Raw genomic sequence first — 12,907 nt, forward strand, 5'->3', positions numbered from 1 at the left:
ATTTTTCAGTAGAACAGGGATGTGGGTCGGGACCCTCCTTTAACTTTAACACCTATATGATCTTTTTTTCTGGTTCTGGACATGCTACAGAGCTGAAACTTCACAGGTACACCTTTTAGACCCCCCAGACACAAAATCACACAAAAAAAAAGTTCTTAAAAATTGTCATTTTTGATAAAAAAGCCAATGATTGAAAAATTATAAAAAAAAAAAAAAAAAAAAAGAGATTTTTTGATTTTTACTTTGGATTTAGTATCTGGGGGGTCTAAAAAGTGTACATGTGAAGTTTCAGCTCTGTAGCATGTCCAGAACCCCCCAAAAATTAGCATTTTCTTATAATTTTTATTAGAACAGGTATACGGCTTCTCTACGGCGCTTTTTCTTGCATTTATCGGGCATTTTTGGAGGCAGGCATGACTTTTTTTGGATTTAGTGTCTGGGGGGTCTAAAAAGTGTACCTGTGAAGTTTCAGCTCTGTAGCATGTCCAGAACCAGAAAAAAGATCATTTTTCAGTAGAGCAGGGATGGTGGGACCCCTCTTTTACACTTATATGATCTTTTTTTGGGGTTCTGGACATGCTACAGAGCTGAAACTTCACAGGTACACATTTTAGACCCCCCAGACACAAAATCACACAAAAAAAGTTCTTAAAAATTGTCATTTTTGATAAAAAAGCCAATGATTGAAAAATTATAAAAAAAAAAAAAAGAGATTTTTTTATTTTTACTTTGGATTTCAGATCTGGGGGGTCTAAAAAGTGTACATGTGAAGTTTCAGGTCTGTAGTATGTCCAGAACCATAAAAAAAAAGATCGTTTGTATTAGAAAACTTTAAGCACAGGAATATGGCTTCTCTGCTGTAACACCTTGCTGGTTTAATAGCAGGCATTTTTTTGGGTTCTTTGCAGTCAGGAAAAACATCTGAACTTGTGTATAGTGGTACTGTGCACAAGTTCTGATGTTTTGCCTGCCTCCAAAACCCCCCAAAAAATGCCAGCAAAAACACACCTGGGCATTTTTTTTTTTTTTGACGCTAGCGTTTTTTTTGGCATTTTTTGGGGTTCTTTTGAGGCAGGCAAAACATCTGAACTTGTGTATAGTGGTACTGTGCACAAGTTCTGATGTTTTGCCTGCCTCCAAAACCCCCCAAAAAATGCCAGCAAAAACACACCTGGGCATTTTTTTTTTTTTTGACGCTAGCGTTTTTTTTGGCATTTTTTGGGGTTCTTTTGAGGCAGGCAAAACATCTGAACTTGTGTATAGTGGTACTGTGCACAAGTTCTGATGTTTTGCCTGCCTCCAAAACCCCCCAAAAAATGCCAGCAAAAACACACCTGGGCATTTTTTTTTTTGACGCTAGCGTTTTTTTGGCATTTTTTGGGGTTCTTTTGAGGCAGGCAAAACATCTGAACATGTGTATAGGGGGTATATATAGGCATATATGTCTGAATATATACCCCTAGACATATATAGGTGTGATAGTAGCAGAAATATATTACTGTAAATGATTTCATTAGCGCAAGCATTTATTTCTGCTACTATCACACCTATATATGTCTAGGGGTATATATTCAGACATATATGTCTATATATACCCCCTATACACATGTTCAGATGTCATGTCTGACATCAAACATGTCCTCAAAAAAGCACTGGCAGTGGCAGCCCCTGCAGCATAAAAAATGCTTGCTGGTGAGAAGCCACATACCTGTCCCGAAGCAACTCAGAGAAATGATCATTTCTCTATAGCGGTCACCCTGCTATGGAAGGGTTTTGTCACCCTGCCATAGCAGTCACTGTCAGTTAACCCTACACTACACTACGGTCCCCTGACACTTAACACTTTCCCTACAGAAACTAAATTTTTGAAGCTAACTTAAGTGTAAAGGAGCACTCTAACTACACTAGATATCCCTTTCCTCACACTAATAAATAGCTAAATGACACTTTTAAAGTAAAATTAACAGAACTGCTTCCACTCTCTTCCATGTCCAGTATAACAATGCTAGGAATATGGCGGGGGCGATCTTATATACTGGGGGGCGTATTCACTAATGATTGGTCTAGGGACCCCCTAGTCACTCCAATCACATTCCTAGCATTCTCCTGCCCCCTCAATTGGCTTTTGCTAATGGTTCTGGTCCAATCACGGGCTTTTAAAGCCCATTTCCTGAAGCATTGCATTTTGGGCGGTTCTGGTTGCCGAATTCCGAACTTTTTGGGCAAAAAGTTCTAAATTCGGCCGAACCTCGAACACCCAATGTTCGGGCCAAACCGATGGTGGACCCGAACCGTTCGATCATCCCTAATGTTTATCACCATTTCACGGGCGTACACCATACCCCATTAGGGTTTGGTATGTTGGGTATCTATTTACTTGGCGCAAACTCGTCTTTTATATTTTTCCAAAAATGTGGGTAATTTATTGCGTTTGTTTTCCCCCAAAATTCCATTTAGTGTGTTTTTTTACTGAAGTTTTGCATTTCCTACACCTTTGCGGTAATATCATGTGGCATAACAATTGGAACTACCACTATTATATTCTCTAGGGTGTCAGCTTTCAGAAAATATATAATGTTTGGGGGTTTTTACATCAACTTCCTGGCTAAAATGATTTTTTAAACATGTGTGCAAAAAATGCAAAAACAGGTCTGGCAGTGAAAAAGTTAATAAAAAAAACAAGTAAAATCTCCTACCCTCAAATGCTGTGTTCAAGGGACGGCTATATTGCTGGCACTTAGGATCTTGCTGTCCTCTCAGAAAGATGGGTATCCATATAGACTAAAAGCATAGAAAACAAGAGAAGGGCGCACCAACCTGGTACAATATCACAAGATATTTATTGGAAATATTGAAACATTTTCCAATAAATATCTTGTAATTTTGCCCTAGGTCAGTGCGCCCTTCTCTTGTTTTCTATGTTTTCAATGAAAAGGTTAATGGAAGCAGTATAAATGCCAAGGATCTTACAATCCTTGTACAGCAGAGCTCAAAGTTGGGAAGTGAGGAGCCAATCAGTTGTGCTACAATGCAAGGAATCTGCTGCTAGGAGGATAGAGCAGAGTGACAGAGATGAGCTTATCAGCCTGTTGCTTCTCATTTCATGGCCTAGTCACAGGCTGGAGGTAGGGAAGAGACCTGTAATTATTAATGAACTGCAGGGAAAAATCAGGTCTCTTGCCCTGCCAGACAGGGCTGTTCTGTGTGAGAGAGCTGTGTAAATTTTAGGACTGGATGAGCAGAAACAGGAATTCCGTGGTAGGTGCAAGGGCTCCCCTAAATCTATTTGCTCTGTGTATTTTATAGTTTTCCTGTTTTTTTAGCCTTAAATATGCAAAGGGATGCATATTAATGATTTTCTATAATAGGTCAACTTTAATGAACTTAAGAGATCAACAAGACAATTCATCTATATATGTGACATCACTGAGGTAGATTGGCACTTGTCAGATGGACACAACCTCAAGACTTGTCTCATTCAAGTGTATGTAAATTTACTCTTCAGCCATTATTGTTGTAATTGTGTCAAAGTCATTTCCTGACAATGAAAACCCACATTGAAATAGAAGAAATCAATTCAATTAAGAGTAGAATTTATTTTATTCACAAATGCTAGATATTGGCTCTGATCTTTTTTTTTTTTTCTGACTTGGCAAATTTGCTGTGAAATCACTAAACAAATTGAGGACAATCCAAGCCATTTGCAGCTGAGGAAATGAGCTTAGAAATCCAGAGGCCAACCCCCCACCTATCCTTTCGGGCTTTCCATTCATCTCATTACCCCTACTATTTTGAAATGGTTTATTTCCCTGATCTCATTGTGACGAGCTGGGACACAACACAAGCAGCAGCTGCTTCTATGACCAGAGCTAGTGAACATACAACAGATGTCAGCAGCTGGAAAACAATCACTTGGGAGGATAGAAGAATATTAGCATGTGGGGCTTTTCTCTTAAAGGGATATTTTTACCTTTACTGTATAACCATCAAAGCAAGGGCTACTCAACCCTACACCTAATCAAATGCTACCTCTGTCATGAATAGGAAATTCATTGGAAATTTAGATTAATTTTGATCAGTAATTATCTATCTTAATTCGAAAGGCCACTGATAGGTGGAATGGGGCCACAATAGTTGAGGGACAATATGCTTTGATATGTCCTTATCAGTCTGCAGCGCACATTCGTTAATGCTAAATGTCTAATTTCCATATCTGCGTATTATAACTAACATTAACCCACCGAGCAAATCACTTTCCTGGCTAATGCTGCTGTTCACACTTCACAAATAATGGGGGTAAACAAAACTTGATGGGTGCAAGCTTGTGTTTGAGAGGGTAAGCGTGAAGAAAATGAGGCTTTGTAGACACAAATTATCGCTTGTCACACTAATGAATTGCTTGTTTGCTACACTATTGACATATTGCAGCATCAGGACTTCATGGTAAGCTTCATGGAAGCTCAATGTCCTTAACTAATCAGATAGATCTAAATGAGAAGTCATTTACACCTTTTGTTCCTAAAGATAACAGCATTTCTTTGCACAGCCAGTGACTAATAAATGCAAAATGCACTAGCCCCTTGATAGAAAAGAACTTAAAAGTAATGCTAAAGGGACATTTGTCAGGAATTAACACAATAGGCAAAGCAATGCTAGCAACTTTGACATCTGTGAGATGGAGAGCTCTGCAGTTTATAGCCTTGTAGGTTTAGGGGAACAATTTAAGTTTGGTATTTAACACTGTTTAGAATTGTTGCTACTCTGCTGCAGTCTCCTAAAAAACATGGTCCCCAGCTGCTAGGGCAGGCATGTCCAACCTGCAGCCCGAGGGCCGCATGCGGCCCAGATCCGTAGGCAATGCGGCCCAGTGCCCCCTGACAATCTTTTTTTGCTGGGGAGGAAGGAAGTCAGGTCGGGGGCACGGCCACAGCAGCTTCCAACTAACGGTAGGCAGAGGCTGAGGGGAGGAGGCGAGCATGTGCAGTGTTTCTGACTCCTACCACCATGACCACTTCAAATCACTGAAGTGGTCATGGTGGCTAGAGTGTTCCTTTATTGTCTCTCAGAAGAAGTAAACCTCTGTATACTAATTCCATTTAATTTGATCCTATATTTGTGTTAAATTAGTGCGGGGAGCGTAGCGGCATTTTATTACATGCCTTAACTATAGTATATATTTTATATGCGGCCCGAGAAAATTTCTCTACACTCAATGTGGCCCAGAGAGGCCAAAAGGTTGGACACCCATGTGCTAGGGTCTGTTCACATAGATCCATCAGCATTTGCAAATAAACCAAGGCAATTCAAATGTAAGTAGTCAGTGCTGGGTTTTCTTTTTAGAAAGTATGCTTGGCAACTTAAATATCATGTTGATACACTGTTCATTTTTAAAAAAAATAAATATATTTTTTTTTTCATCCAAAATATTTTTATTGAATATCAAAGAAATCACATATAGCTTTGACACTGCTGAATTCCAACATTTGGTAACTTTCAATAATAGAAACATGGAAAACATAGAATAAGTATAATGGCTAGTACAGTAATCGACTGTTAAACATATTGTAACATGAGAGAGCATTTGTAAAATCAACTTACAAGTGATGCTAAGGTATATTCTGCATCTAACTTCTTTCTACACAAGTTAATCTTATAATTTTTATTTTTTATTTCTAGGGAACAAATGTATACAATATTAATTTTTTACCTTGCAAAACTTAATAAACGGACCAAAAAACATTGTCGATTTTCTTTAGGAAGTAAAGCCTTTTACAGGTATAGGCTTATTCAATATAGCAGTGGGTGTTTGCCAAGCTCAGTACCTCTTAGCAACTAATTAATTCTAGTTAACTGTAGTTAAAACAGTAAAGAAATGAAATGCACTTTGCACAGCGACTACCATTTGAAGTACCTAACTAAAGGTAAAGGTGTTTTGTTTTATTCTTAAATGAAACAATATGCATAGATTTGTCGTACAGCTAATTATTACATTAAGTATAAATCCTCCTCATTCCTGTATATTGCCCTATATATAAAACACCCATACTTACACAAAGGTCCCTTGTAGCAATAAATTGGATATGTTCTTTTACTTCGCAAAATGCTGATCTGATTAGTTTATACAGTAACATCTCCACCTTTTTCTTCCAGATTTTTTTCTTTTTTTTTTTTACATAAGGCACGGTGTTGGGGATTTCTTAAAATTTATGCTTGGGGCACGCAAAACTTTCATTGTCTTTGAACCTCTGGAAAGTTATCTTGCTGAGACTGAAATCATCAAGAAAAAGGCTTGATTTAATACAGTTACAGTTTTATTTAGATCCATTTTAAGGCTTTAAATAAGACTTTGATATTCTATGGTAACATTAAAATGAATTCGGAGTATAACTACAAAGCCACATTGAGGTTGAATAGGTAGACTGGAGAAAATGAACTTTGTCATTTTCTACAACAACACTAGAATTAAAGTGATTCTAAAGCCTTACAGTTTTTCCCCTAATGCCCTTATTGTGAAAAACCTTCTGTTCTGCAGCTCACTGCCCCCAGCCCCTCCCCTCTTTTTTCTTACCTGAGCTCAATCCAATCCAGCGTAGTGCTCAATGGGCAGATTCATAGCAGCAGGAGCCCACTGCTTTCAATCAAATACTATGACACAGGAGAGGGGGGCAGGGCAGAGCCACCTGCTCTGTGTCAATAGGCGCAGACAGGGTGGCTTGGGAGTGAGCACACATGGGTGCCCCCATGGAAAGCGGATTTCTGTGGGGGCAACCGCTAAAGAGGAGGAACGTGGAGTGCCGGAAGGAGACCACAGAAGAAGAGGATCGGGGCTGCTCTGTGCAAAAGCATTGCGTAGAGCAGGTAAGTATAGACATGATTTTAATAAATAAAAAACACAATGGTTTAATAACACTTTAAGCTCAAAAAATATGTCAGTAATAAACAAGGATATTGGCGCAAAATTGGAAGTATTGGTGTGCCCCAATGGTACTGAATACAATGTTTAAAACCAGTCCATGAGATAGTCCATAAATTTAAACAAAAGTTCATAAGCAGGTTCATTGTGATGGCAGCTCAGTGTACAAGTAAGAAGAGACTTGGAGGTACCTGAGAAGAGAACACAAGTGCCATACTAGGTGCAGCACATGCAGCTTTAATATAAATCCTATGAATTTTACTCACAAGAGTTAATCATTAATAGGCATATAGGAAAGCACTGGAAGACATTCCTGACAGAGCCGTGGGATGCTCAAGAGACTGGTCTTGATGTCACTTTCGGATGTGAAGGGATCTCCTAGGCGACACTTTTGCGTAGCTTGTTCTCCTTCTTCAGGTCTATGCAGCGCCATATTGGGTAAGGGCTTAAATAGAGATGGAGAGGCAGCCACTGGGTCCTAGGTTCCAGCTGCCGCTTCAAGTAATGGAAGGCTTCAAGGTATGACCCATACGTCACTGATACCAATGAAACAATAATATTGGAATACAACACCGAAGTATTAAAAACTCGGGATTTATGCGATAATAGTAGAAATGAATAAATAAATAAAAAAAAGTGCAGCATTAAGAATAAAGACAAAGGTACCACTGCACACCAGGGATAAGTGTATCACATGACATAATTATTTTTATAATATAAAACATATGGATCATTGAGAAACCCTGTATAAGATAGTTCACAATAATACAGATAGCATGTTGGATGTAAAGAATAGATAAAAAATGTAAAAGAAAAAAAATCTAAAAAATATTACTATTATTATCCACAGTTCAGACATATTTTAAAGGGGAGGGAAGAAAAATCAGGGATCAGATTACTGTACTTACTTCTGTTTCCTCGTTGAGCCCACTCAGCACAAGAGTATCTAAGCTGTAAATCCAATATGTTTCACTTTGGCAGAGACGCTCAAAGCGATCTGCCGTTGGGAAAGTGCCTGGTATGGATTCAATGACCCACACCTTGAGACCTATGGAGGATTTTTCGTGATGTTGTAGAAAATGTCGGGGAACACTATGCTTATCATCTCCGCCCTCTACAAAGCGGCGGTCCTCCCCGAACATCTTTCTCAAGGTGTCGATGGTTCTCCCTACATAATACAGGCTGCAAAGGAAAGACAGTCAGTAGACCACAAATTCTGTGGAACAATTGTAAAAATTTCTAATAAGATAGATGAGTTTTGCCTTTAACGGTAAACTCTTTTTGGTTATAGATATCATGTTTTCATGTTAAACACAATGCCTTGTGGCATTGGTACATGTCTGTTAACAGGATGAAACATAGTCTCAGTGTGATCGGTTTGGCTGTACCTTTGAGCTTGCTGGGGGCCACTAAACTTTTTATGTTCCTTGCTTTTCTGTAGGCTATCTTGGGTTTTGATGGCAGTATAGTATTAAGATGTGGGTCTTCCAAGAGGATTGGCCAATGTTTGGTCAGCACCTGTTCCATCTTTTTGAATTTGGCATGAAACTGTGTCACAAACCGAGGTACTTGCCTTACCAGATATTGTGTCTTTGTGAGCCTGTTTTGGGTCTGTTAGGTATGTAGTATACACCTCATCTAAAAGGTATTCAGGAAATTCTTTCTCAACTTTGCCCTACTGAAACAAAAATTTGTTCAGAAAGAAGTTCCTGAACCCCTTTTAGATGAGGCGTATACAAAGGGAAACATATTGGATTTACACCTTAGATACACTTGTGCCAGGTGGGATCATCAAGGAAATAGAAGTAAATAATCAGATCTGAGCCCTGATTTTTCTTGCCCCCCCCCCCTCATTAAAATTTGTCTGAACTGTGGATAATAATTGTATTTTTTATTTTTTTGATAATTTATATATTTTTTTTATCTTTATTTTGTTTTATCTATTCTTTACATCCAACATGCTATATGTATTATTGTGAACTATCTTATACTGGGATTCTCAATGATCCATGTGTTTTATATTATAAAAATATATTATGTCATGTGATACACTGATGTCACTGTACATTTAGCCCTAGTGTGCAGTGGTACATTTATCTTTAATCTTAATGCTGCACTTTATTTATTTATTCTTTTCTATTATTAATGCATGTATTAATCCCGAGTTTTTAATACTTCAATGTTGTATTCCAATATTATTGATTCATTGGTATCAGTGACATATAGGTCATATCATGATGTTTTCATTACTCGAACTTAGGACCCAGCGGCTGCCTCTCCATCTCTTACATAGTTACATAGTAGATGAGGTTGAATAAAGACAATAGTCTATCCAGTTCAACCTGTGTAGGTGTGTGTGGCTGTAATCATCTCACATAGCCCTGAATGTTCTGATCCTTGAGATGTACGTCTAAGAGTCTTTTGAAAGCCACCATACTTCCCGCAGAAACCACCTCTTGTGGTAGAGAATTCCACAATCTTGTAGTCCTCACAGTAAAGAACCCCCCACATTGCCTGAGGTTAAAACGCTTCTCCTCTAATCGCATTGTATGCCCTCGAGTCCTCGTGCAATCCCTTCGAATGAACAGCTTTTTTTCTAAGCTAAGATCCCCATTGAGATATTTGTAAATTGCTATCATGTCCCCCCTCAGGCGTCTCTTCTCCAGGGAGAATAAATCAATTTAGTTGCCCTTCTCTGGACTCTCTCCAGCTCCAACACATCCCTCCTGAGGACTGGCGACCAGAACTGGACAGAATACTCCAGATGTGGTCGGACCAGAGTTTTATAACTCTTATAACTCTTTTTAAGCCCTTACCCAATTTGGAGCTGCATAGGCCTGAAGAAGGAGCGCCTGCTCCACAAACACGTCGTCTAGGAGATCCCCTCACAACTGAAAGTGACGTTAGGACCAGTCGCCTGAGCATTCCACAGCTCCAGGAAGTGCTGGCATCCACCGGCAACGTCCCCCTCGAGTCACAGCCGCTTGAGGCCACCCTGACACACCGCTCTGCTGACAGGGATGTCTTGCAGAGCTTTCCTTATATGCCCGTTGATGATTTTATCTTGTGAGTAATATTCATAAGGTTTATATTAAAGCTGCATGTGCTTCACTTAGTATGGCGCTTGTGTTCTCTTCTCAAATATGTAACTGCTGTTATTTGAATTTGCAGACAAATACACTTAAAAGCTTGATCACACCACATCAATTGAGTTGTGCTGATCTGTGTAGATCAACGCAAGAGGCACATAGAAAACAACTTTTTTCTTTATGCCCTCTTCATACTATAGACCTGCAGTGGTTTGCACTGTATTGACATATAGCAAAGATACATTTTTACACAGCTTATTTCACCCCATCACAGAGCTTTGGCTCATTGCATGAAATGTCAGGCTCCTGCACAGTGCACCCCAGCAAATGTTTGAGCATGTGGGGTGCTGTGAGTAAGTCCTAAATATTTAAAGGATCATTCACAATTAAATGGTTACATTTTAATTGTTTTGAGTGTTTTGATGAGTTTGGAAGAGATACAATTTTTTCAGCATACTAGTGCATGAAGTAAACTTTATGTAAGCATGGGTATATATGATGACAACTGCGTTTACAATCTTGCATGCACATTATATAATATTTCTTTATCACTTGATCTTTGATAGGTAAAACAAAAGTTAAATGCTAGTATCATATATTCTACTATGCTTTCTCTTTAGGGAATAATTTCACTGAATTTGAGAACTAAATCACAAACTTGGTAAAACATTCAACAAATCACAGAGCTGGTTTATACTCAGAGTTTTACCATGAAGTTGCCCCCACCATTGTTACTTTAATAGAGAATCTAAGCACCATTATATTGTAATAATATGAAAATCCTTTGAAGATAACACAATCCGTGTGTCACATTAACAATAAACATCGAAATAATGCTGAAGATTTAGCAGGTAATAAATAGTTAAATTAATGAAGAAAAACTCCACTAAATGATATTTCAATTTTGGGAGGGCTATGTGTCTTGAGACATTTACTGGCTACTTGTACTTTTGTGGGTAGATTTCCTTGCATTTCTTTGTATCTGTGTATTTATTCTTCCATAAGACCTAAAATAGAAATGTCAATTTTTACATTATGAACAATTCATTTCCTGAACCTAATTGTTTGAGTTTTTTTATTTTATTTGGTATGGCAGTTAGAATTAGGAATTCTGATAGGGATGTTTCATAGTGGAGTAACCAAAAGATAAGAAACCAGTACTTAACCATTGTGCAACTACACAAAACTAAAGAATAATCTTTAAGTAGATTTGCCATATTATTCTTAGCTTCATCTAAAACATAGAGACTAACTTTTAGAACCTTAAACAAATTAATGAAGTAATGAACTTGCTAACAGTTACATTTAATTTCAGACATATGAATGTTTTTTGCTGATGACACCCCCGTTTCCTGCACATAACTTTTCTATAAAAGACCTGTATTTTTGGCTCAAAGACTTGGAAGGATACAGACCAGTCTTGGGACTGAGGATGTTGCACAGGGTAACAGACACTCAGTTGGGATTGATATTGAAAATAAACTATTTTAGGGTACACTGCCCCATTAAATGAATATTGTGCTATTATCTATGTATTCAAGTTTCTTCATTATGTGACAGACTGTGATATTAAAAATTCGGACTGTTAACTGATCACTTTATCTAACTCTGCTTTTTTTTTTTTATAGGAGGAATCATCTATGTTCTTCCAATTTGGACCCTCCATCCAGCAACAGGCTTCTGTGATGCTAAACATTATGGAGGAATATGACTGGTACATTTTCTCCATCGTCACAACATACTTCCCAGGATACCAAGATTTTGAGAATAAGGTGCGGAGCACCATTGAAAACAGTTTTGTCGGATGGGAGTTAGAAGAAGTTATCCATGTAGACATGTCCTTAGACGACAATGACTCAAAGATACAAAACCAACTTAAAAAGCTTCAGAGTCCTGTCATCTTGCTGTACTGCACAAAAGAAGAGGCCACTTATATATTTGAAGTGGCCCATTCAGTGGGATTGACGGGCTATGGCTACACATGGATTGTACCCAGTCTGGTGGCTGGAGACACTGACACTGTGCCAGCTGAGTTCCCTACAGGGCTGATCTCAGTGTCCTATGATGAGTGGGACTATGACTTACCTGCTCGAATCAGAGATGGAATAGCTATAATCACAAGTGCAGCTTCTACAATGCTGTCTGAGCACAAATCCATTCCACAATCCAAGAGCAGCTGCTACAATATCCAAGAGAGCAGACATGATGATGCTCACATGTTAAATAGGTAGGATATTGATTTTCATTTTAATACTGCTTCTGTTGGTTTGTACAAAAGGTGTTGTGTTTTGTTTGTACTATGGATGTAGTGCTTATTATTCTATAGCAGGAAAAAAATATTAAACCCAGTTTATGTTGCTAGTCGAAATCATCTTGTTATGGTTAATAGTGAAGGAACAAAGTGTAAATGTAATCCAGAAACTAAAAACATTAACAGGCTTGATGACAAAAAAAACAATATCTATAGATATATATATATAGATATATATTACATTTACACCCTAAAAATTCATTTTTTAATACTGTAGATACAAAAACGGAACTATGAACACTGTTATTGATTTATCTCCACCCTTGATAAAATACAGGAGTCAATTCTTCTGTCTGACACCTAGTTTTTAAGAATCATGAAAGACAAGAACCTTTTGACAGGTTTGTTACTATGTTACTAGGCTTTGAATAGCTACTTTGTTGTGTGGAAAAAAGCATTGCCATGCTGCATTACACACAAAACCATCTACAGAGGTGTCAAACTTCACAAAGGTTTAAATATGCCAAACCCATAACAGCAAGCACAGATGCTGTCAAAAATCTTCAACACCTATCTGTAGCAATAGGTACATTGACCAATCTGCTATAAATACAAAATTGTTCTTTTGTAAATATGCAAACCGAGATAAAATAA

General features: G+C 38.1%; 1 protein-coding gene across 1 annotated transcript in view; it reads left to right on the plus strand.

Annotated features, from left to right (window-relative positions):
* GRIN2B (glutamate ionotropic receptor NMDA type subunit 2B) overlaps positions 1 to 12,907 on the plus strand; it is a 1,006,559-nt gene that overhangs the window by 504,142 nt on the left and 489,510 nt on the right. Inside the window, exon 4 of the mRNA XM_082265422.1 lies at positions 11,631 to 12,229. Coding sequence (XP_082121548.1) covers positions 11,631 to 12,229 — 599 coding nt within the window. The remainder of the gene's footprint in view (positions 1 to 11,630; positions 12,230 to 12,907) is intronic.

The sequence above is a fragment of the Pelophylax lessonae genome (assembly GCF_965119305.1).
Source record: "Pelophylax lessonae genome assembly, chromosome: 8".
Taxonomy (NCBI): Eukaryota; Metazoa; Chordata; class Amphibia; order Anura; family Ranidae; genus Pelophylax; species Pelophylax lessonae.